Source organism: Megalobrama amblycephala, linkage group LG19, assembly GCF_018812025.1.
Source record: "Megalobrama amblycephala isolate DHTTF-2021 linkage group LG19, ASM1881202v1, whole genome shotgun sequence".
NCBI lineage: Eukaryota > Metazoa > Chordata > Actinopteri > Cypriniformes > Xenocyprididae > Megalobrama > Megalobrama amblycephala.
In genome coordinates, this window is record NC_063062.1 from 29,358,667 (window position 1) to 29,383,074 (window position 24,408).

Below are 24,408 nucleotides of genomic sequence, written 5' to 3' on the forward strand. Positions count from 1 at the left end.
TTATATAAATGATTTTAAATTATATATAAACTTAAGCTAAAAACCACAACGCTCTGAAAGCATGTAATGCTGTAAAAGCACTAAAACTTATGTTCTAGTTCTGATTGAGATTGATTTTCTGTTTTGAGTATTACGACACTATGTTTGTATAGATAAACATAATGTCATTACTCTTATCACTCTATAAATCAAAATGGATCATTATTCTCAAATAAAAAGTACATGTAATAATTAGATTTATAAACATAATAATCAGATTTACTTAGAATATGTAGTTCTGTTGAAGATTTTCCAGTTGTTTTGATGTGTTGACTTTTGCACTTATTAACATGTATTTATTTAATATTTAAAAAAAAAATGGTTGTGTTCACACATTTAACCACCTCCATCACAAAGTATAAACACTAAAAAATACACAAAAACAAGAAATTACCTTATTACATTTAATTTTCCTGAATAAAGAGACAACAAACAGTGAACAGAGTGCATATTATTAGGAAACTAACAATACTGATGTTGACAGACAAAGCAATCAGCTAATTGTGATTAATTGTTGAATTTGATCAACAATATTACACTTGATATGAAAAACACTTAACACTTCTCTACATTTTTGACATTGTAGTCTAGCAAGCAAAACGCATTCATGATTTTATATATATAATAAATAAATTTCAGATTTCTAGATATATATCTGTTTGATAAGCCAGGTGCGCAAGTACTGAATCTACTCTACAAATCATTACCATAAAATATACCTACAAAAGTATGGATAATTATATTCAAACATTTCGATTTTTAATTTTAAAAAAATATTTTACAAACTAATACTTGAACAGCAGTCCTTTTCAAATTGTGTATTTTATATATTTATTTTGGTGAGAAGCCAAGGAAGAGAGACATTTAATTGTGCTAAGATAATAAAAAAAGTCTGGATCTCTATGTAAGAATCCCTACAGTCCGACTGTGTGCTGTGATGTTGAGAAGCATAAGTACAAACATCTCTTCTCACACTGGTCCAGGACAACTCCTCAAGCCCAGATCTGCAACAAAGAAATGAGATGGAATTAAAAGATCAAAGATTTCTTTATTTATTCAAAATACAAACCAAGATGATCCTCACAACGATGCGCTAATTCGCAAAAGAGGAACAAAGAAATATCTTATTTTTACTTATTAAGTATATTAAGAGCAGATCATGGGGAAACTATGACCTATGTTGCGTAATTCCCCTGCTGCTCTCGGGACAGACACCACAGGATGGTGTAAAACACCTATAACCACGGCCAGTCCCTTCACTTTCATCTAAAGCCCCCGATGCCAGTAAAGAGCAAAACCACGTTATACATTGCGTAAGTCATTTTTTCTATATGACCTGAAGCGGACACTCACCCGCAAAGTGTTATCCCATGACCCTGAGCAGAATGCGGTACCATCTGGGGACACTCTGACAGTGCTGACCCGATTTTCATGGCCAAAGAGAATCGCCACTCTGGTACCTTTCAGGACATCCCAAACGTTAATGGTATAGTCATTATGTCCTGCAAACAGCAATCGCCCTGTGGAAAAAACAGAGTAGGAAAAAAGGGAAGGATGGAAAAAGCTATTGTTTACTATAGCATTATTAAGTCAAGTCTAGTCACATTTATATATATATATCAGCTTCACAGTAATAAACAGGAAAATAACAGTGTTGATATTGCAAAATTCGTCAGTAATAACTTGTCTGAGATCAAAGATATTTTTAATCTTCTTTTAATCACTCCTGTTTGTTATTTGTTCAGAAGACTTTGATGATAGTGCTGGACTTTTGTGGAACTTTGGGTCCTTTTAGGAGCTTGCCACTTCATTGTAAGGGAAAAAAAGAGATTCAGCTAAACTTCTCCTTTTGGGTTCCACAGAAGAAAGAAATACAAGTTTGGAAAAACATGGAAGTGAGTAAATGATGACACAATTGTCATATTCAAGTCTTCATTTTTGAAAATTTCTCCTATCTCAGTTTTTGAACCATATACATATTGACTTAGACATAGGTAGAAACAAATGTGTGTCAGCAGCAAAGTCAGCAGCACTGAACACTATCTAGTAAAACGTATACAGTCTAGGCCTATAGTACATTATCCATAATCCTGTTCTTGAGCAATATAACTGCCACAGGTCTATACTCACTAGTGGGACATATTAGTCATGCTATCATGGTAAGCGTGGGCATCACAGCTGATACATTTGCCTGTTCTGTCATCTGACTCTGTTAACTCAGAGTTTAAATACAGCAGATATCTGTCAGTATTAAACATGTGGCCTGTGTACCGAAATAAGGGAATGAAAATTCTGTCATCATTTACTCAACCTCATGCTGTTTCAAACCAACATGACTTTCTTCCATGAAACATAAAGGAGAAATATAGCTCTCTGAAAATAAATGGCATTTCTAGCTTTAAAAAGCACAAAAGTACCATAAATGTATAAGTTAAGTGTAGAATTGTGCACAATATAAGTATTCTGGTGCCATATTATAGCTTTTGTGTGAGAAAAAAAATAAATTCATTTTCATACTTTCAGTTATGTTGCACAAAACATGTCACATCCTGTTTGGCATCAAAGATGAAACACTCATAAACCAAGAATGATTGATATCAAACCTGGCATGACATGTTTTAAAGAGATATTTCATCATGTATAAATTCTTTTATGGTTTTCTTCTGTGGAACAGATATTTTTGAGGAATGTTTTTTGCCTATACAGTACAATGGAAGTCAATGGGGTCCAAAATGATATGGGATCCTATTGACTTGTATGGAGAAAAAAAACACACAAAGGCATTTATATTTTTGTGTGAATCATCCTAGGAATAGGAAAGGGCTAGGAATATAGCATACAGAGCACAATTATGATACTTCTGTGGTTCCTTTATGGTGAAGTACACATTCACTTTCACTGTATGGAAAAGAACACATAGGATATTTTGCTGAATGTCTCCTTTTATACTCAATAGAGTAAAAAAAAAAAAAAAATTGGAAAGATGTGATGATTTTTGATAAATTATTACATTTATTCATATATATTTTCATCATGCTTGAAGGCTCTAAGTCTGCTTTCTTACCACTAAGGGAAAAGTCCACACTAGAGGCTCCAAAAATGATGCTTTCTTTGGAATAGATGGCCACCTCACGGTCAGCTCGCAGGTCATACAGACGACACTGAAACAACATGAAAGTTCACCGTGAGATGGAGCTTAGTATGGACTCACAGAGTTTGACACATTGCATTTCATTGATTATTGGGTGACTAAAAGGTTACATGATTTAATTTGATTTGAAGACGAAGACATGTTGCATGGACCTTGAACAGGAATAAACAGTAACAACATTAGATAAACTAAATACACACATACACTTATATGCTAATACACTCACAGTCAATTGAGTATGTCTCACAGTCAGCTGAGTGTCTCTAAACCTAATTCCATCAACTCAACATTATTAAAAGATCATCATGTGATCAAGTTAATTGACTCAAGAGGATGTGTGTGTTTTGGAGGGGGACTATTAATCAGGGCAACAGGTTTTATATTATTGATTGTGACTCTTCTGGCAATTCTTTGTAATCTTTGCCTATTGATTATTGTTTTGAAATAATATGGGGTATCTGGTGTGTTGTAATGTAGAAAAACATACCGTAGCATCATCAGATCCAGATGCAAAAGCATCTCCACTGGGGTAATACCTGCATTCATATAAAGGGTTAAAATTTCCATAGACACATCAAACACAGAAATCACTATGGCCATGTTCACACCGCAAATTCCCAATTCCAACTCTCTGTTCAGATCTGATTTGTTTCTCTGGTAACGTGATATTTTACCATTTTATCATCAAAGTATATACTGTGCATTACATGGTGAAAATTATGTGGACATTCCTTTCCAATAAACAGGTTTGGCTATTTCAGCTTTGAACATTTATAAAAGGTACATAAAATGTTCTGATATGATTTCTCTTTGTTTCATTTTTTTACATTACAAAAAAAACACACAAAAAAAACAGCTGTTTTAACAGGGGTGTGTAGACTTTTTATATCCACTGTAATTAACAAAGGGGACTATTGTAAAGTGTTACCAGAAATGCTTTACTGAATTCGATATGGAAGAACTGGCCTGCACATAACCCAGATGAACACCGTTGGTATGAATTGAAATGGCAGCTGAGCCAAAACTCATCCTCCAACATCAGCGCCTGACCTCACTAATACTCTTGAGTATGAGCAAATCCCTTACAGGCATGATGCAACATCTAGTGGAAATCCTTCCCAGACGAGTGGAAGCCATTATAGCAGCAGAAGGAGGACCAACTGGTGCCGATGGTTTTAAAATTAAATGTTCAACACACATATGGATGTATTGTTTGGATGTACATAGTGTGTTTAAAGACAATGAGGTAGACTTATGCAGCTCTTCACTTACTTTCACACACTGACAAAAAAACACAGATTCTATATTTCAATTACACTGAAGCAGAAAATGTGAATATTGAACTCCATACAAATCTGCATAATTGAATAATAACTGTCCCTCAATTTATGGACACAATCTTACTCTTATGACATTAATCTTACTCATGTAAGATAAATACAAGTGTTTGCTGCTTGCAGTTCTCCAACAGTCTTTTCACTCTCATTTGTAGAAATGACTTTGTTTTGCTTATTTATATAAATATATTTTAAAATTTAATTTGTTCCTGTGATGCTGTGATTTGGTGCTCAGTTTCCTTCAGTTATTATTGGTGCTCAATTATTAAAGGGTTAGCTCACCCAAAAATGAAAATTCTGTAATTTATTACTTACCCTCATGTCGTTCCACACCTGTAAGACCTTTGTTAATCTTCGGAACACAAATTAAGATATTTTAGTTGAAATCCGATGGCTCTGAGAGGCCTTCATAGGGAGCAATGACACTTCCTCTGTCAAGATCCATAAAGGTACTAAAAACATATTTAAATCAGTTCATGTGAGTACAGTGGTTCAATATTAATATTATAAAGTGACGAGAATATTTTTGGTGCGCCAAAAAATCAAAATAACGAATTATTTAGGGATGGCCGATTTCAAAACACTGCTTCAGGAAGCATTGGAGCACAATGAATCAGTGTATCGAATCATGATTCAGATCGCGTGTCAAACTGCCAACGGCTGAAATCATGTGACTTTGGCGCTCCGAACAGAAGTTTCGATAGACTGATTCATTGTGCTCCCTATGAAGGCCTCTCAGAGCCATCGGATTTCAACTAAAATATCTTAATTTGTGTTCTGAAGATTAACAAAGGTCTTACGGGTGTGGAACGGCATGAGGGTGAGTAATTAATGACAGAATTTTCACTTTTGGGTGAACTAACCCTTTAATGGCTCTTATTTACGGTGGCCCAGTAGTGCACAACACAACGAAATTAAAAAAGCAAACATAAGTTCACAACACAACGGAATAAAGCCACAACACAACGGAATAAAGTCACACAACACAACGGAATAAAGCCACAATACAACGAAATGTTGTGTTGTGGCTTTATTATGTTGTGTTGTAGCTTGATTTTGTTGTGTTGTGGCTTTATTCCGTTGTGTTGTGGCTTGATTTCGTTGTGTTGTGGCTTTATTCCGTTGTGTTGTAGCTTGATTTCGTTGTGTTGTGGCTTTATTCCGTTGTGTTGTGGCTTGATTTCATTGTGTTGTGGCTTTATTCCGTTGTGTTGTAGCTTGATTTCGTTGTATTGTGGCTTTATTCCGTTGTGTTGTAGCTTGATTTCATTGTGTTGTGGCTTTATTCCGTTGTGTTGTGGCTTGATTTTGTTGTGTTGTGGCTTTATTCCGTTGTGTTGTGGCTTGATTCCGTTGTGTTGTGGCTTTATTTTGTTATGTTGTGGCTTGATTTCGTTGTGTTGTGGCTTGATTCCGTTGTGTTGTGGCTTTATTTCGTTGTGTTGTGGCTTTATTTCGTTGTGTTGTGGCTTGATTTCGTTGTGTTGTGGCTTTATTCCGTTGTGTTGTGAACTTATGTTTGCTTTTTTAAATTGGTTGTGTTGTGCACTACTGGGCCACCGTACTTATTATTATCAATGTTGAAAACCATTTTTTCAGCTTAATATTTTTGTGAAAACTGATACTTTTTATTCTTTGATGAATAGATAGTTCAGCATTTATTTAAAATAGAAATCTGTTGTAACATTATAAATGTCTTTACTGTTAATTTTGGTTAACTTAATGTTTCAAAATTTCTTGAAAAAACGGTAACACTTTACAATAAGTTATAAATTAGTTTACTACTTTAGTTAACATGAACAAAAAATTAACAATACTTCTACAGCATTTATTAATCTATTAATGTTAATTTAAATATTTACTAAAACATGATTAAAATCAAATGCTGTGCTTGTTAACATTAGTTGCACTATCAACTAACACGAACAAACAATGAACAGCAGGATTTTTATTAACTAACATTTACAAAGATTAATAAATACTGAAACAAATGCATTGTTCTTTGTTAGTTCATGTTGACATGATGTATGACGCAGGATGTAGGAGTATTGTAAGCTTAGATGCCTCTCGCGGTTCAAACAAATAGGGCTGTGCAACAAACTCAAGCTCCTCTTCTCTTATATCGTAATGCCCCGACATTTCTCGTTAAAAATGATCTTTTTAGACTTATAATTCGTGACCAGTGATTTGTTTTGCACTATCCTCTGCACCTCCACGTTCGTCCTTACATTGTGCGTCAGGTCAAAGGATACTCTTCCACCACAAATCGACTTGCGCATTCTGCGTACGGTCGTCCGCCGGAAGCTAGTTATTTGAATTTATAAAGTTTTAAATATGGATATTTTTCTTACAAAAACGCATCGCTTCACTTCAGAAGACCTTTATTAACCCACTGGAGTCATATGGATTACTTTTTTTTTTTTTTTGGCTTCAAAACATGGCCCCCCATTCACAACCATTATAAACCTTGGAGAACTAAGGATATTTTTAAATATATCTCAGATTGTGTGCGTCTGAAAGAAGATAGTCATATACACCTAGGATGGCTTGAGGGTGAGTAAATCATGGGATAATTTTCATTTTTGGGTGAACTATCCCTTTAAGAAACAAATCAGCATATTAGAACGACTGGAGTAATGGCTGCTGAAAATTCAGCTTTTTCAGCCTTGCTGAGCATAAGAGACTTCTTAAAAAATTTTAACCAGTAGTGTTCATATATACAGTATTTTTGAATGTCATAAAACTATAGCCCTAACTAAATAACAACTCAACATCACACCAATGACTGCTTTTGTTGTCCTTTGGCTTCTTCATGCTGACTGAGCAATTTTAATGAATATCATTAGATCGACATAAACATTGTGCGGACTTCAACCTGACTGTTTGCACTGATGTCAGATTGTGAAAATTTTAATTTCTGTTGTTGTTCACAATGTCATGCAGTGAGGGAAAAGAATTGGATCTGGGCATCGTTCAACTGTGGTGTGAACGTAGCTTCATTATCAGAAAATGCCAGGCTGTGGCTCACTCACTTCACACTGTTGATGTCAGACTCATGGGTCTCAAAGGACTGAACATTCTGTCCCGAGCGCATGTCCCACACATTAGCCTTCTTATCACAGCCCTGAAACACACACAAAGCACTTTAGAGACCTGCGGAACAACACTCGCACACAACAGGGTGGACCTCAGGAGAACGATGACCTAAAAATAGCTGCACATAACCCAAACTGACATTGTAACTGAACAACATCCTAACAGGTAAAATCAATCAACATGAGTAATGTTAATACCATTAAGAAATGATCATTTTTAATCAGTGCTTTCTTTCACCTTTATAAAATGAAATGAGTATTTCACTGATTCAGCTGTAATGATAGTAATCTCACGTTACAGTGAACACGTAAGTGGGGTTGGGATGTGTGTGTGTGTATAAGTGGAGATGATATTTTGAGGATCTGACCCCTGATACAAAGGTGTTTCCAGTCTCAGAGGGGGCAAGGTCCAATGAGAGAACGTCAGCCGAGTGACCATGGAAACTCTGCAGCAGCTGTCCACTCTCAACATCCCATAATGCACATGTCCCATCACCACTTGATGTCAGAATCTGAAACACATACACAAAGACCTTTATGTCTGCCTTGAATAAATAGATACACTCTTAAAAATAAAGTTTCCAAAAGGGGGGTTTTGCATCAGTGCAATGGTTTTGGTTCCTCAAAGAACTATTTGTTAAGATTTCTTTTTTCTTAGTTTCTTAACATTTTAAAAAACCTTTTTCCAGAATAAAGAACCTTTTGTGCAATGGAAAGTTTCCATGGATGTTAAAGGTTCTTCATGGACCCATCGATGCCAATAAAGAACCTTTGTTTTTAAGAGTACAGTTCACTTTAAATTCTTTCTGACATTTTGCAATGACCTGGAAGACTGATAACATTCACAGCAAGAAATATAACACCTGTATCCCCCTCTAGTGGAGGTATTGATCATTAGCTCATTACCACAAACACATACAGCAATACAACATACTGTATGCTTTTTCCTCATCTGACCTGAAGACCATAGAAAAAAGACCAGCCACAGTTTGGCCCTTTTTCTCTCGACATGAGGGTGAGTAGATGACGACAGAGTTTTGCATTTTGGGAGAACTAACCTTTTAAATCTGTTCAGTAGTTAAAACCGCAAAACCATGGAATTTTCACTTTCTTTGGCTCTATTAATAGATGTATTGAATCACCTGCCTTGACGTAACAAAATCTTTCACTTCATCTTTTTCGATCTTTATTGTCCCTGACAGAAACTTAATCAAGAAAGAGGAACAATCTTTGATGTAATGGTGCAGAGAGAGAAAACCCCACACTCATGATCAACATAAACCCGCAGAAAACTGTAGTGATTATTTTTAAAAGTAATTATTTCAAAAGACTGTCACAGAACAGACCAATACACAGGACTCATGCTGAAAAGGCACAACAATGTGCATTCAATAAAAAAGCTGTATTGTATGACAAGGTTATTTTTAAAAGTAAAAATCACATCAGGGGAACTTTAGGGGACTGCTGTGATATTTGCTATGAGTAATGTGTGCATGTTCTATAAATATCAGCCGAATCTTTATAGACTCATTACTGCCATAGACACACTGATTAAAGCTGAATTAATAAACTATGAATTAACACAATTTGACCATCTACGAACACAGCGCACTGCAGTCTACACTCAGCTGTACTGATACCAGTAGATGAAATAATCTCAATTTATTCCACAACCAAACAAATATATATGATTGAAGCATTCTAAACATTTTTCTTAAGCACTATTACTTTGAGAAGTAAAACTTTTAGAGTGGAACAATTATTACCTTTAATTTACTCTGAAAACTGAATGCATTTGTAATAGATACAGCATTAAAACTCACTACAAATAGAAGATGATGGTAAGTTCTGGCCAGGTTTGGGTCCAAATCCTCACAAAGAGTGTGGTGTTATTTAGAATGCTCCTTGTTGTAAAAGTATAGAATTGTATTTAATATTGCATGCTGTTTAAGAGTGTTACCATTACTGAGCTGTCTAGTCCAAGAGTATATATATATCAGTGTTGTTTCAGTATTATTGAGATACTATTATAGTTTTTATTCATATTTTGAATTAGTTTTTTTTTTATTTACTGGAGAAAATATTCTTAAAAATAAGAAAGTAGCTGAAATAAAATAAGTTTAAGTTTTTGTATATTTTATTTCAGTTAACATTCACACACACGCACACACACACACACACACACACACACACACACACACACACACACACACACACGCTTACCTGCATATCAGAGTTGGTGAAGCTGCAGGAAGACAGATAGTTGGTGTGCATGGCCACAGATTTCTTCTTAGCTGCCAAGTTCTCATTTTTATCCAAAGAGAGTGGATAGACGGAGCATTTATTATCCAAACCACTGAATGAAAGACAAAGAGAGATTTGACGACTCTGCACAAATGCACAGCAAATAATAAGCTATATTTTTACTAGATATATGGATTTCATTAGAATCTCAGAGCTGCACTTTATTTGCTTTTAATTATGACCTGAAAGCTGTACTCTGTGTAGGACTCTCATATAATACAGCATATACAATAATACAATACATTCTCATATTCTCTGTAGTTAATACAGTGTTGACCTTTAATTATTATTACACTCATGAAACTCTCATGACTTACCCACAAGCCACAGCACAGCCAGAGGGGGCATAAGCACAAGCCATGACCCAGGTGCAGGGCATAGTGACTGCATGCTCCTGTACAGCACACATCACAAAAAAATGTTTACATTCTTACAAATATGACAAAGACAAAAGCTGAGGATGCATTTTGCAGGTATTTATTAAAAATCAAGGTAATTAAGCACAGAACTACTTAAAAGAATCAGAATTACACAAAAAGATGACAAATAACATGGCCAGAACTGCAGCAATACCATGATTTTTTTTTTTACTTTGCATTAAGTGATTGGTTGCCAGTTATAAAAAAATGTTTGTTAGTTTTGCATTGCTTATTCTGTTTCTGCTATTGTTTTTCTTTTCTTTTTGTTGTTGTTGTTGTTGATTGCCACTTTTTTTGTATGCCGAGTCTATGCATGTCAAGTGCTCTTAAGAAACTGAATTTGCCAAACCAGTGTTGTATTTCAGTAATCTCCCCCTAGTAATCCTGATTTGAATACCAAAATATATTGCATAATATATAATTTAATTGTTGTGGAGTGTATGTATATTATTATGTGCTAAATGGGCAATGTTTTTATAAGACAACTTTTTTAGTATTTTAGCAGAATGAAAATGTTCAAACTAACTTGTAATTTAACTTGAAAAAGAAATGCAGGCAACTAATTTTATAGACTTTTGTATCATTCCACACTCTTTTTTCTTTTCATGTCATGAATTCATTTACATCTATATTTATATACTTGTAAGTATCCATGTCATAAGCAGCATAATACTTATATACTCTCACTGGCCACTTTATTAGGTACACCTTGCTAGCACCATGTTGGGCCCTATTTTGCCTTCAGAACTGCCTCATTTTTTTGTGGTATAGATTCAACAAGGTGCTGGAAACATTCCACAGAGATATTGATCCATATTGACATGATAGCATCACGCAGTTGCTGTATATTTGTCGTCTGCACATCCATGATGTGAATCTCCTGTTCCACCACATCCCAAAGGTGCTCTACTGGAGATCTAGTGACTGTGGAGGCCATTTGAGTATAGTGAACTCATGTTCAAGAAACAAGTTTGAGATGATTTAAGCTTTGTGAGAGGTTATCCTGCTGGAAGTAGCCATCAGAATATGGGTGCACTGTGGATGGACATGATCAGCAACAATACTCAGGTAGGCTGTGGTGTTTAAACGATGCTCAATTGTTACAGGGGCCCAAAGTATGCCAAGAAATTATCCCCCACATCATTAGACCACCAGCAGCAGCCTGAATCCTTGATACAAGGCAGGATGGATCCATGCTTTCATGTTGTTTACACCAAATTCGGACCCTACCATCTGAATGTCGCAGCAGAAAGACTCATCAGACCAGGCAACGTTTTTCCAATCTTCTATTGTGCAAATCTGGTGAACCCCTGCAAAACGGTTTCCTGTTCTTAGCTGACAAGAGTGGAATCCAGTCTGGTCTTCTGCTGCTGTAGCCAATCAGCAAATCATCTTGACTATGCGTGTGTCTCAATCAGCTCTCTTGGTCGTGAATCAGTATATTGTGTATACGAATTCGGGCACTGGTAAAGACTGTAAGGACCCTGCTTCACACATTGGGACACATTGCGAAAGTTTCAGTGCACTGGAAGGATTTTGCGATTGAGAATGGCTGACTCCCTGATCATTGCTCTCACTACTGAACTAGGGAGCTGATTGAGAAGCACCCTATGTCTATGGCTTCATTCGGACTGTCAGTCCAACGCAGTAGTTCAGCACGCCGGCTACACGTTGTCATGTTGTAAATAAGACAATATCTCTATTGCAAACCCCTCTATGTTGCGGTTGTTGTTGATGTTTGTGGCATATACCTACCAGCGCAACGTCATTGCAATAGAAACCAATGCAGATATTCCAGAACACGAAAGAGCGGCACGGACACACAAATCGGATCTGAACAGTTGCGATACACAATGTGGATGTCAATCATTTTAGATCAGATTCCAATCGAATACACAAATTTTCTATGTGATTGGCTGATTAGATATCTGCATTAACGAGCAGTTGAACAGGTTTACCTAATAAAGTGGCAGGCAAGTTTATATGACAATGAGGAATGGGTGACTGATCAAGTTCTGGGTTGAAGTTCTTGTTAAATAACTAAGCTGACCATGTAGCAGATATAAACAAGTCTAAAAATGTCTAAAATTAAATTTATGTTTTTATTTCAACTAAATTATTTATTTAAACTCATTCTCTCCATACATCTCATTAAAGGTGCCTAGAATTAAAAACTGAATTTACCTTGGCATAGTTAAATAACGAGTTCAGTACATGGAAATGACATACAGTGAGTCTCAAACACCATTGTTTCCTCCTTCTTATATAAATCTCATTTGTTTAAAAGGCCTCTGAAGAACAGGCGAATCTCAACATAACACCGACAGTTACGTAACAGTCGGGATCATTAATATGTACGCCCCCAATATTTGCATATGCCAGCTCATGTTCAAGGCATTAGACTAGGGCAGGACGTCTGGATGTGCACAGCTGAATCATCAGACTAGGTAAGAAAGCAAGAACAATAGCGAAAAATGGCAGATGGGGCAATAATAACTGACATGATCCATGATATCATGATATTTTTAGTGATATTTGTAAATTGTCTTTCTAAATGTTTCGTTAGCATGTTGCTAATGTACTGTTAAATATGGTTAAAGTTACCATCGTTTCTTAATGTATTCACAAGACTGTCGTTATTTTTTTATTTTTTTAAACACTTGCAGTCTGTATAATTCATAAACCCAACTTCATTCTTTATAAATCTCTCCAACAGTGTGTAATGTTAGCTTTAGCCACGAAGCATACTATCAAACTCATTCAGAATCAAATGTAAACATCCAAATAAATACCATACTTACGCTATTAGACATGCTGCATGACAAACACTTTGTAAAGATAAATTTTGAGGGTTATATTAGCTGTGTGAACTTTGTTTATGCTGTTTGTGGCAAGCGCGAGCTCCGTGGGCGGGGAGCACGAGAATTTAAAGGGGTCGCAGCCTGAATCGTTGCATTTTCAATGATGCCCCAAAATAGGCAGTTAAAAAAAATGAATAAAAAAAAATCTATGGGGTATTTTGAGCTGAAACTTCACAGACACATTCAGGGGACACCTTAGACTTATATTACACCTTTTAAAAAGACGTTCTACGGCACCTTTAAACTCATGATGCACCACACTCATACACACTATGAGAACACAGGTTATTAAAACACACATATGTCTGATTATTTAAATTTTCTTGTACACATAAGAAAAACATTCTGCATGGCTGATGTGTTAATGTGTGTGTGTTTATGTGGCTGCCGGATTAGTTTGGCACTAATACCCTGGGTTTCCATTAGAGTGCATTACAACTGTAAAACATGCAGATTATTATTTTGAATTGCTATAGCACTGCAAAACATCTTTCTACAAAATCATTCAACGCAGATAGAAAGATTTACCTTATTGGTTGTATATGCATCCCACACAATGACTTTTCCATCCTATGGGAGAGATTCAACATTTCAGTAAAGACTTATAAGTTATAAATATAACAAAGATTGTTGATAACTGATGTATTTCAGCTTCTAATTCTTTAGGACAAGACATGACATTTACTAAAAAAATCCTAGCAAAATGTTAAAAGCAGCAGATCAGTGTCTATCTGTGACAAATACATGCTGTTACCTGAGAGGAGCTGACGATTCTTCTCTTGTCCCGGCACCAGTCCATGCACAGCACTTTATTTCCATGTCCTTTTAAAGTTCTCCGGGTCTTCATGACAAACTGACCCAGAGCTTCCATCTTCTCTGCCACCTGATGCACTGCAGTTAGAAAGACAAATCTCCATGAACCACATGACCACCTGAAGTAGAACTTGAAACTGAACCAGAACTGAAAACACATCTCAACATCAGGAAGATGTAACATGATTGATGATCAGCTCTATTATATTTGGACAGATATATGGCAAACAAATTGCCATTTTTTCAATCCTACAATACAATTCAATTTACAACAGTAATTATTATAAGCAAACAATATCATACTCCATTTCAACAGTGATACTGTACTATGATGGCATACATCACGGCACAATTAAATTACATTGTTGCATTTTTATTACTTGTTGGTAATCTGTGCTGCATGTTCCTTCTTTTAAAATGCTGGGAAAGAAACTAAACAAATTAGACCCCACCCAGACATCTTAGCAAAACAATATCATACTGTAATTTTACAAATACAGACTATATTATTGTAAAATATACTGTAAAAATGTGTTACAGTGTGACATTTTTACTGACACATTTACTACATTCAGAATCTTGCAGGAAATCAGTGCAGGCCATTGTCTCTTGTAACACAATTCACAAATACATATAACCAGATTTCCTTGCAATGTTGGATCCTACAATAAAGGAATAAAAAAACGTAGGCAAACATGGGGATCATTTAATATTGAGTGTTCTCTTCCACGCCTCTTCCTGCAGAGCATTCAAAGCATTCAGAGGGGTAAAATCAGGGTCGAAAATGGCCTTTTAGTTCTAAATTATGACCATTTTTGATATAAAAATCATACTAACATTATAAGTGCACATCTGAAAACATTATAAAATAATAAAAAAATATATAGTTCATGACCCCTTTAACATGTATATTTGATAAAATATCTATCAGTCATTCCCTGGTTAGTTCTAAACCTTTTACGAATGAAGAACTTCAGTGTTGGCCATCCATTGTTTATGTTTTTCCATGACTTCTTGGAACTTCTTTAAAAGCCTGGACAGCAGTTTCAAGATTTTTTTAACAATATTAAAATTTTAAAATGTTTAATACAGGCCTAAATCGTAGTTAAAATTTAAAGGTTAAATTTAAATCTAAATCTTGACCTAAACATTTATATCCAGGGCCTCATAATATTAAAACGATTAAACATCGAAGAAATGCATTAATCTCTTACGGTCGTGTTTGGTAGATACTTCTGCATTTCAAATCGAGCTGCCCACATATTTGGCATCTCGCGCATTACCTGTGATGTCAATAAATGCAGTCTAGCTAGGCAGCTCGCTAGGTTTTGACACACAGCCGCTGAGTGTTTTACTCACGCTCGACGTCGTGTAGTTTGGCTCTCTCCTCCTCTAGTTTGGATTTCAAAGACTCAGACTCCGCTTTCAGTGTGTGGATGGTTTCGCCCTTCGCCAGTCCCTGACAGGCCATCTTTAATAAAACACAGATGGATGACGGATGGGTCAGAAAATATGCTCTTTATCATGAGCCGAGACTGATACTGCACAGTCTGCACAGCTGATGATGCTCTGACGTTAGCGCAAGCGTCACGTGACACATCACCACCATCAGCATCACATTTATTTCTGGAGCTCACTGACTGAAGACCAAAATCACATTTATATTTGATTTATATCGTTTCACTCAGCCTAGAAAATTTATGTTTCTAAATCGCGTTGCTTGATTTTTCTTCCATCAAAGTAATTTCCCATTTAAATTGTTAGTTGTTATTTTTTATGTAACTTTTTATCAATTAATAGCGTTTGTATAGGTACTGTATTTGTATTTGATTTGGTTGGCTATTTGATTGGTTACTTTTGTAATTCAACACAAATACATGTTGGTATTGGTGGTCTATAAGAGTGCTGCTCTCTAAGAGCCTGTTTTCAGAGAGCTTTAGATAAAGCACTTTAAACACGTGTTATGTGTAAGTGATGACAAGAGGATGTTTTACAGTATCCTTCACCTCTGTAAGACTAATACTCTGAGCCATTCAATCAACAGGACAAAAGTATCACAACGTTAGCAGGTGTAACAGTTTTTAAGATTTCCAAGTGACAATTTAACACTATAAAAATTAATCTTAGATCAAACAAATATGCTGAAACAAAAAAACTAATATTTGCATCAAGATTTACTCTCATCATTGTTACCAAAACAATGTGTTGTAACAATGTAATTACCCTTCACAAATCCCTCATTTCACCTCAGAACTGTCCAGATAAATAAATCTCAGAAATGTTTAAAAAGATTAAAAAGAGCATAAACATTCAATAAATGTGTTGATAAAAAATGTAAAGAAAAAAATGAACACATTTCAGCAGAAGTATAATACATCTTGATACAGTTTTTACTTTATAAGTAAGCAAAAAAAGTACTTATAAATTTATAAGTAAGCAATAATGTACTCAAGGCTGTGCTGTATTGTGCATAAGCCATGGCTGAAGCCTACAACCCCTTCAGCTGTGACTTATTCACAATACAGCACAACCAGTAGATGGTGGCAAAGACTGTCGTTATGAATGTGTCAGTCGGTAGCGAAGACTTTTACATTGAAAAGACTGAATTTTTATGAACACGGAACAAGGCGCAACTGACAAATGCTTTGACTAGCTCTGTCAGTCACGGGAAAACCCCTTAACTGTTAAAAGGACAAGATAATACATCGGACATTTAAACAGATTTTTTATTATGAACATAGGACTGACCTGAAGGAAAATGCTAAATCTGAATGCAGGTAATAAACTCACTCACAAAAGCTTCAATGAACAATATCAATTGAGAACAAACAGTTTATGTTGCTAAGAGTGGTTGCTAAGGGTGTTGTGTAGTGATACACAGATCCGTTGGGTGAAGCGGTCATAGCCGTGTTTTACCGTGAATAAAACACAGCTATTGACCAATCAGAACCAATCGAATTAAGGACAGGAACTAACCGTTTGATAATAAAACCTGAGTTTATTACCTGTATTTAGATTTAGCATTTTCCTTCAGGTCATAATAAAAAATCTATTTAAATGTCTGATGTATTATCTTGTCCTTTTAACAGTTAAGGGGTTTTCCCATGACTGACAGCGCTAGTCAAAGCATTTGTCTTGTTCCGTGTTCACAACAAGTATTTTCAATATAAAAGTCTTCGTGTCGTGCCTAACAACACCCTTCAGCCTTGACTTATTCACGATACAGCACAGCCTCTCGTACCTTCTTTCTTACATAAATATATATATATATATTAAAATACTACTTAAAATTATAATTAATAGTTTTTGTGTGCTGTGTTCCATGTATAAAGTGTTGAGGACTGTGACATAAAGTGATATTTCATGTGTTTTTTTTTTGTTTTTTTGTTTTTTACCTCATAAGCATGTATTGTCAGTCTGAATACAACAATCTTTTCAGAGTTATATTTTAGCAATGATGGATGATTGTAAGTCAAGCAACTTGACATTATAAGTTAAGCCAAGTTCTACAAACAGATCTTTTTTTTGTCTTTCTTTTTATAGTGAATGTAGGATATAAATCATGTTCTGAGAGATTAAAGTCTTAAAATAAGCATTGTGTTGTTGAACTGATCCTGGAGCAGCTGAAGTGTGTGATAACATACCATCTCCACACACAGCGAGCAGTAGTTGATGGGCTCATTCTTCAGATAAATATTCATCAGAGGTTTGTTCTGACTGCAGTTATCACACGGGCCAAACGTGATGGCCAAAAATGTCTGGTCACACATCTTTGCGTCTGGTTGAGGCTGGACCTGTACACATGATGAGGGGAAAAAACATGTATTTACAATAACCAAAAGCCAGACACACACTGACAGAGCACATGAAATCAAAATATGACTTCTGTGAGTCCATGTTTGAGGTTGTCAATATATTAGTGTACTCCGAAAGCTGCTGACAAAATTATATTATATACAATGGTGGCTAATGGGAAAATCTTCTTTTCACTACTCCCATAAAATATCTTTTTATTGAACACTGATGGAACATTTTTAGAAATAAAGTAATAAGTTTGCATAATATCTATACGTGTTCAAAACAATCACTTCAGAAATGTACCATATTCTGTTTTGATAAGTAAAATAATTTGCTTTACTTTTGTTTAATAAATACACTGTCATTAAAATGTTCATTTTAAAAATACAAAAACATTTTAATGGAAAAAGGGATAGTTCATCCAAAACTGAAAATTCTTTCATCATTTACTCACCCTCAAGAGAATGAATTTCTTTCTTCTGCGGAACACAAAAGAAGACATTTTGAAGAATGTCGGTAACCAAACAGTTGATGCGCTCCAATGACTTCAATAATACTTTTTTCCCCCATACTATGGAAATCAACGGGGCCCATCAACTCTTTGGTTACCTATGTTCTTCAGAATATCTTCATTTGTGTTCAGCAGAAGAAAGAAATGCATACAGGTTTGGAACAACCTGAGTGAAAGTAAATGGTGACAGAATTTTCAGTTTTGGTGAGCTATCCCTTTAATGTCCTTATAGTAACAATAAATGTAATTTTATTATATGGTATGATTAATATTCTTCAAAATATCTACTTTTGTGTTCATTATAAATATGGTGATTATCTCTAAGGTGGACACAAATAAAAAAAATAATATTGACCAGCTGAATCTAACTGTCATGTCAACAAATGGGAAAGTCATCCAAATCAAATCAATTATTGTGCTTTTAACCCCAACAGTAGGTGTGCTTTTTACCCCAAATACAATAGTTTTCAAATACTATATTCTCCAGAAACTGTTTATTTAATTAGCTTTAAAACTTAAAATCATTAATAAGACCTTTGTCCCAAAATATATTTCATTATATATTTGATTATACAGAATCGATTATGTTTAGGAAAGTGCTGCAGTATGTTTTTGTGCCATCTAGTGGTTTAGAGTAAAACAAAATCAAACGCACACTTTACCCTAGTCCGCATTTAAACCGTTTGTACCCTACACTTTTAAAATGTACAGTATTTCTCTTCTGGGAAAATGGACTAAAAATATTGCAGATTTGTTTACAGAATGCTCTCTGTATTGAGAATGTTTCATACTCTAATAATATACTCTTAGAAAAAAAAGAGCTATATAGAACCTTAAAGGTACAATATGTAATAATTTTGTCCGCTAGAGGTCGCTAGAAGCCTATTCAAAACAAAGGCGTAGCTTGATGACGCCAAGTTTTAGAGCAGAATCTTGGGACATGTGGTCTCCATCTCAACGGACGGTGCAAAAGAATAGGGATTGGAGTCAAGAAGAAATCATGTTCATGGATGCGATTATTAACCTTACTGTAGTATGAAGCAGAGCAGGACTGAGTGTTGTGGGAGCTGAACAAGGCCGCTGGAACGATTGTGCAACACACACCTCACGAGCAGCAGAACTTTTAATATGACACAGTCGCTGGTGCCACTTCCGCTTTTCCGGTCATGAGTATGAGGTAATGCAGCTCTGTTTATTATTAGATACATTTGAGTGTGTTGAAAATGATGTTATTACGTTACTCTGTGCGTTCGCTCGGCGGCTGCTGTGATACATTGATTTAAACAATAGGACTAAACGTGTTGAGCTATATATTGATAAATCAAACTTTTGCCGAATCCCGTAGGAAGGACGGCAAAGACATCTTTCCCATCGACAAATGCCTTGATCGCGGTCCTCTGTTCCTCTTTTAAAATTAATGCGCTGTCGATATCTTCTATAACGGACGTGATGGCGGAATCTACACATCTCAGTTCTTCAACAACAGCCATCATTGTTGTAAACTAATTGACCTTTCGCAAAGACTCGCCCCGCTTAGTTACTGTTGCTTTGTCCGACAAGCCGTGGCGCTGTCACGCCACACAGAGTGGAAAATACATCGCGGAGCAAAGAGGAAACAGACAGAGCAGGTTACTTATGATATTAAACAAAGTCCCAGCTTTCAAACTGTGTAGTTATTAAAAAAATTCTAACAATAAAAACCGTTTTGTGGCTCTTTAATGTGTCGTGACCATGGTCGTGACAGATTGCTGTAGCGCCTCAGCTCAAGAGGCTCGTTAACCGATCATCTCTTCCTACTAGTCCATTTATAGCATCAAATAAACATGAATGAACATGAGAATGAATGTTGTTTCAAACGCGGAAAGACGTCAGTATGCACAATTTTTCAAGTTTAACTCCACCGATGTTAATCTTCTAACTCCTGACTGCTTTGACGGACAAAATGGCGGATGCGGCATTCTGATTGGTTAGATCGCTTGTCAATCAAACTCCCCAAGCGCTCTTTGATGACGTGGGTGGTTACGTAACCGCAGATAGCCTGTCCATCATCGATTAAAGCCCGCCCTGGCAATTTGATTGGCTCGGCCTTCTGGGAGCCGAGCATAATTACTCCACAATGGATCGAGTCCAGACCGAACTTCCCGTCCAAAAAATGTTGTGGGCGGGGTTCGGGCTGGCACCCAGGCTACAAAAATTGGGCAGTACACACGGATGTCCCTCCTTATGACGAAAATTGTCACGCAGATAGAGCGCTGACCGTCGTAGAACACAGCCAAAGAATACTTTGGGCTTTAAAAAGTTCTGTCAGACACTTCATATATAGAACCTTTTAGCAGTTCCCATCATGGGATAATTTTATTGATTTGGTTTTAATCAACTAATTCATTTTTGTTTTATTTTTAATTTTAATTAAATTTTATGAGTTAAACAACTCGTAAACATACTTTATCACTAAAAAATTTGAAATAACCCATTAAGCATGAAAGCATTATGTAATCATTGAAGACATTTCACCTTACAAAGCCTTGTTGGCATAAAGTGTTCTTTAAAATTGAGTCAAGAATGCTAAGGTTCTATTCAGAACTCCATTGAACCTGCCTCTGACTAGCAAGTAGCAAGTTTTTTTTTTTTTTTTTTTTTTTAATGATACACTCTTCATTATGTCCTGACCAAACTTCCTGTTTCAATAGGAAATACATCAACACAGGAAGAAAACTGTGCTTGTCAAGCCATTTCATGGGGTCTTTAAATGTTTATTTATGTCATGGTTTGTGCACTGAACAAAATAGAACAAAATCAGCTGTTAAAATGAGCATACAAGGTTAAACATTTAGTATCTTGGTTTCAGTGTTCCATTCAAGTGTTGTAAACTAGCATAAAATGTCAAACCCATGCAATACCAACTAATAAACAAGTTCATAAATACATAAATACAAACAGAACAGGAACTTTAATTAATTGTTCACTTTTCCACTACATTCAAAGTCACAAACCAAATCTATTTACCTAAACAGAGCGATCAACTGTGATGTTATTAAAAAGATATGCATTTGTTGCACCATCAGACCACTCATAACATTCTCCACATTCACTGTATATGTTAACAGAATCAATTTATTTAAACTTACCTTTTAAAAGATGTTTGTGTCAGGTGTGTGCTTGCAGGCTGCAGTCTTAAGAGGGAGGAGAAAGGGATTGAGCCTGGGAGAGAGGCAAGCGATAAGCTCCTTACAGTAGCATTAGGGTTTTAACCCTGAAGAAGTTTTACCAGCAGAAATAGTAGCCAGTCAGAGACAGTCATTGGACAGAAACAATCACAAATAGTACTGCTTAAGCTGGTTAAAGCTGAGGCCCATAATTCATCAGTGAAACAGCAGTGAAAATACTTATGTGATCTTCAAATAGCCATTTAGATCTTATACTTTGGCATTTATTTTTTTTGCATGACAAATTAATCAACAGACTTTATTCTGTATTACACACTGATACTAAAGCAAAACTAAAATGTTTTGAGCTAAATCATGGAGATTGGTCTCCACACCATCTGACCTGCTGCACAGATTAAGAGAGGAGAGAAGAGTCATGCGGTTTCACTGTGACATTTCAGTTTTACGTCACTAGAGGGGGCTGTTAGTGTTAAGACACTTTCGAACCTAAAGTAGCATCAAAAACATGATCTGCTCAATGTCCCCCTCTACTGTTTTCCAGGTGGAATTAAGCCAACACGTGCTACTGTTACTTCAATCAGGCATAACCATACTAAGGTTATTTTTCTCTGGCTCTTGATACCTTTCTAACCATTTATATTGGCAAAGTTTTACTTAAAAGGATAGTTCACCCAAAAATAAAAATTCGTTCATTAATTACTCACTCTCATGTTGTTTTAAACCCATAAGACTTTGATTAATCTTCAAAACACATATTAAGATATTATCAATGAAACTCGAGAGGTCCCTCGATCAAAAAGTCCAGCAGCAGGTAATCAAAAATTAAGACCCAAAAAAGGTCATAAAGGTGACATAAAATTAATCCTTATGAATTTAGCGGTTTAATAAGTCTTGTGAAGTGATAGAATCACTTTATATTACGAACAGATTTAATTTAGGCTTTTATTTACATAAAAACATAAACATATAGCGCATCACATATGGTAAACATGGAAGCTTGTGTGTGTCACATATAAAGCTACTGTATCTCTTCACAAGGCTTGGATTAAACCGCTCAATACCGTTTTTGGATCTTCTCAGTTTTGGTTACTTGGGCTTTCAGTAGAGAGACAGAAACCTTGCAGGTTTCATTAAGAATATCTCTTGAGTTTCAAAGATAAACCAAAGTCTTTTAGGTTTGGAATGACATAAGAGTGAGTAAATGATAACCGTATTTTCATTTTGGGGTGAACTATCACTTTAATTATCAAGAAGTGCTGCACAGGGTTTCAAATAACCAAATAACCTGTTCTTGGGTGGTTAGAGATGGTTAATGTTTTTCAGTTTTCAATTGTGGTGTGTGGTAAATTGCCAGCAGATGGCAATCTAAACTAATCTTTCTCCAAATGCAGCTCCACACTTCTAATAATCAGTGTGACAAATTAATACAATACAGTGGCTGCATCTGAAATCACATACTTTTCTAATATATAGTAGGTGAGAAACAGTATGTGACAAAAGAAGTACGTCTGAATTCACAGTACTCATAAATGAGTAGGCAAAAAGTACCTGGATTACCTATTATTTCTGGTGAGATTCTGAAGTGTATATGATGGACACTTTTCCCCAAAAGAGGTTTTGTGAATGGTAGTGAAGTGACAACTTATGCTGGTAGGTCACATAATAACGACAACATGGCGAATGTAGTACGTCCAGTTTACATTCATGCTACACATACTATATAGAACTTAGCTTTTTGTTGGTCGCAAAGTAATTGCTTATTCAAAATAAGTAGGCCTGCCTACTCAAGAGTGTATGCTACTTCAGACGCAGCCTCTGTGACATAATGACATCAATGAATTTCATTTCATTATCGCAGAGTCTGCATAGCACTGTACATGGAGAAACATAATCAATGGCTTTGACACAAAACACATACTTCAAATAAAACATGATATTACAATAGTTTCTTACGGTGGCCGAGAGAGCTCAACACGCTGCAACTGAGGAAAACACATGCAATTAGAAAAAAACACCAGCAAATAAAGAAAACATCTTCATCAGTTTGACAACACATGCGCTGCAAAAGTTCACAACACATGCAAATACAGAAACGCGCTGCAAAAGTTCACAACACATGCAAATACAGAAACGTGCTGCAAATGTTCACAACACATGCAAATACAAAAACGTGCTGCAAATGTTCACAACACATGCAAATACAAAAAAGTGTTGCAAAAGTTCTCAACACAAGCAAATACAGAAATGCACTGCAAATACTCACAACACAAGCAAATACAGAAACGTGTCGCAAATAGCACATACCAGGCCCGGCGATCTCAATCCCCTTCTCCAATGATCTGAATGATGATGATGATTAGGCTACTTTTAGAAATAAATTAATATTTTAATTCGCCCCTCAATAATTCATAGCACATCGCATAACCGACGCGCTGTAATAAGTTAGCTAACTCCTCATTTTAAAAAACAACTTGTTTACCTACATCTCTTCTCATTTTTTTCACTATGTTTGGGCCACAAGAGAAATATTAAGAAATAAATTAAGGTTAAATAGTGTTATCAGAACATGTTGAAGTAGAGCTCTCATCGCTGAGTTTTTAGTTTCACTTTGTGCAGTGAATAATTGACTGTGATTTGAGACATAAAATCAAGTAAATTATTAAAAAATATATTATTTATTAGTAGTAATTTATTAATAATATTTTTAACGCAAAATAACCCCCCCAAAATCATTTGTCCTGGAGCCGGGACTGGCACAGACCACAATGAAAATGTTATAAGGGAACACCAAAAAGTGACGTACCTGGCTGGGATTGTTCAATGTTTACTCTTCAGTGGTGTGCACCTGAAAGGTGAGTTTCTTTGTTTATGTTAACATCCTGAATGTATGTGCATTATGAGCAGGCCTATTTG

The 24,408-nt window shown here is 35.7% G+C and overlaps 1 protein-coding gene across 1 annotated transcript; it reads right to left on the reverse strand.

The window, feature by feature from the left end:
- Positions 1-429: 429 nt before the first annotated feature.
- On the reverse strand, positions 430-21,833 carry gnb5b (guanine nucleotide binding protein (G protein), beta 5b). Its single transcript, XM_048168267.1, has 13 exons — positions 21,457-21,833; positions 17,664-17,813; positions 15,379-15,490; positions 13,961-14,097; positions 13,735-13,776; positions 10,244-10,320; positions 9,846-9,978; positions 7,991-8,134; positions 7,560-7,651; positions 3,678-3,726; positions 3,104-3,200; positions 1,393-1,559; positions 430-1,043 (listed from the first exon to the last, which is right to left on the reverse strand). The coding sequence occupies exons 2-13, from the start codon at positions 17,787-17,789 to the stop codon at positions 1,032-1,034; spliced, it is 1,188 nt and encodes a 395-aa protein (XP_048024224.1). The 5' UTR covers positions 17,790-17,813; positions 21,457-21,833; the 3' UTR covers positions 430-1,031.
- Between the last annotated feature and the right edge of the window lie 2,575 nt (positions 21,834-24,408).

Bases quoted from the DNA above. Each gene is read 5' to 3' on its own strand.
- gnb5b (XM_048168267.1), bottom strand. From the start codon at position 17,789: ATGTGTGACCAGACATTTTTGGCCATCACGTTTGGCCCGTGTGATAAC. The intron at 10,321-13,734 runs GTAAATCTTTCT...TGTGCTGTACAG, and splicing joins ATGCATATACAACCAATAAG to GAGCATGCAGTCACTATGCC. The intron at 3,201-3,677 runs GTATGTTTTTCT...ATGTTGTTTCAG, and splicing joins CTGGATCTGATGATGCTACG to TGTCGTCTGTATGACCTGCG.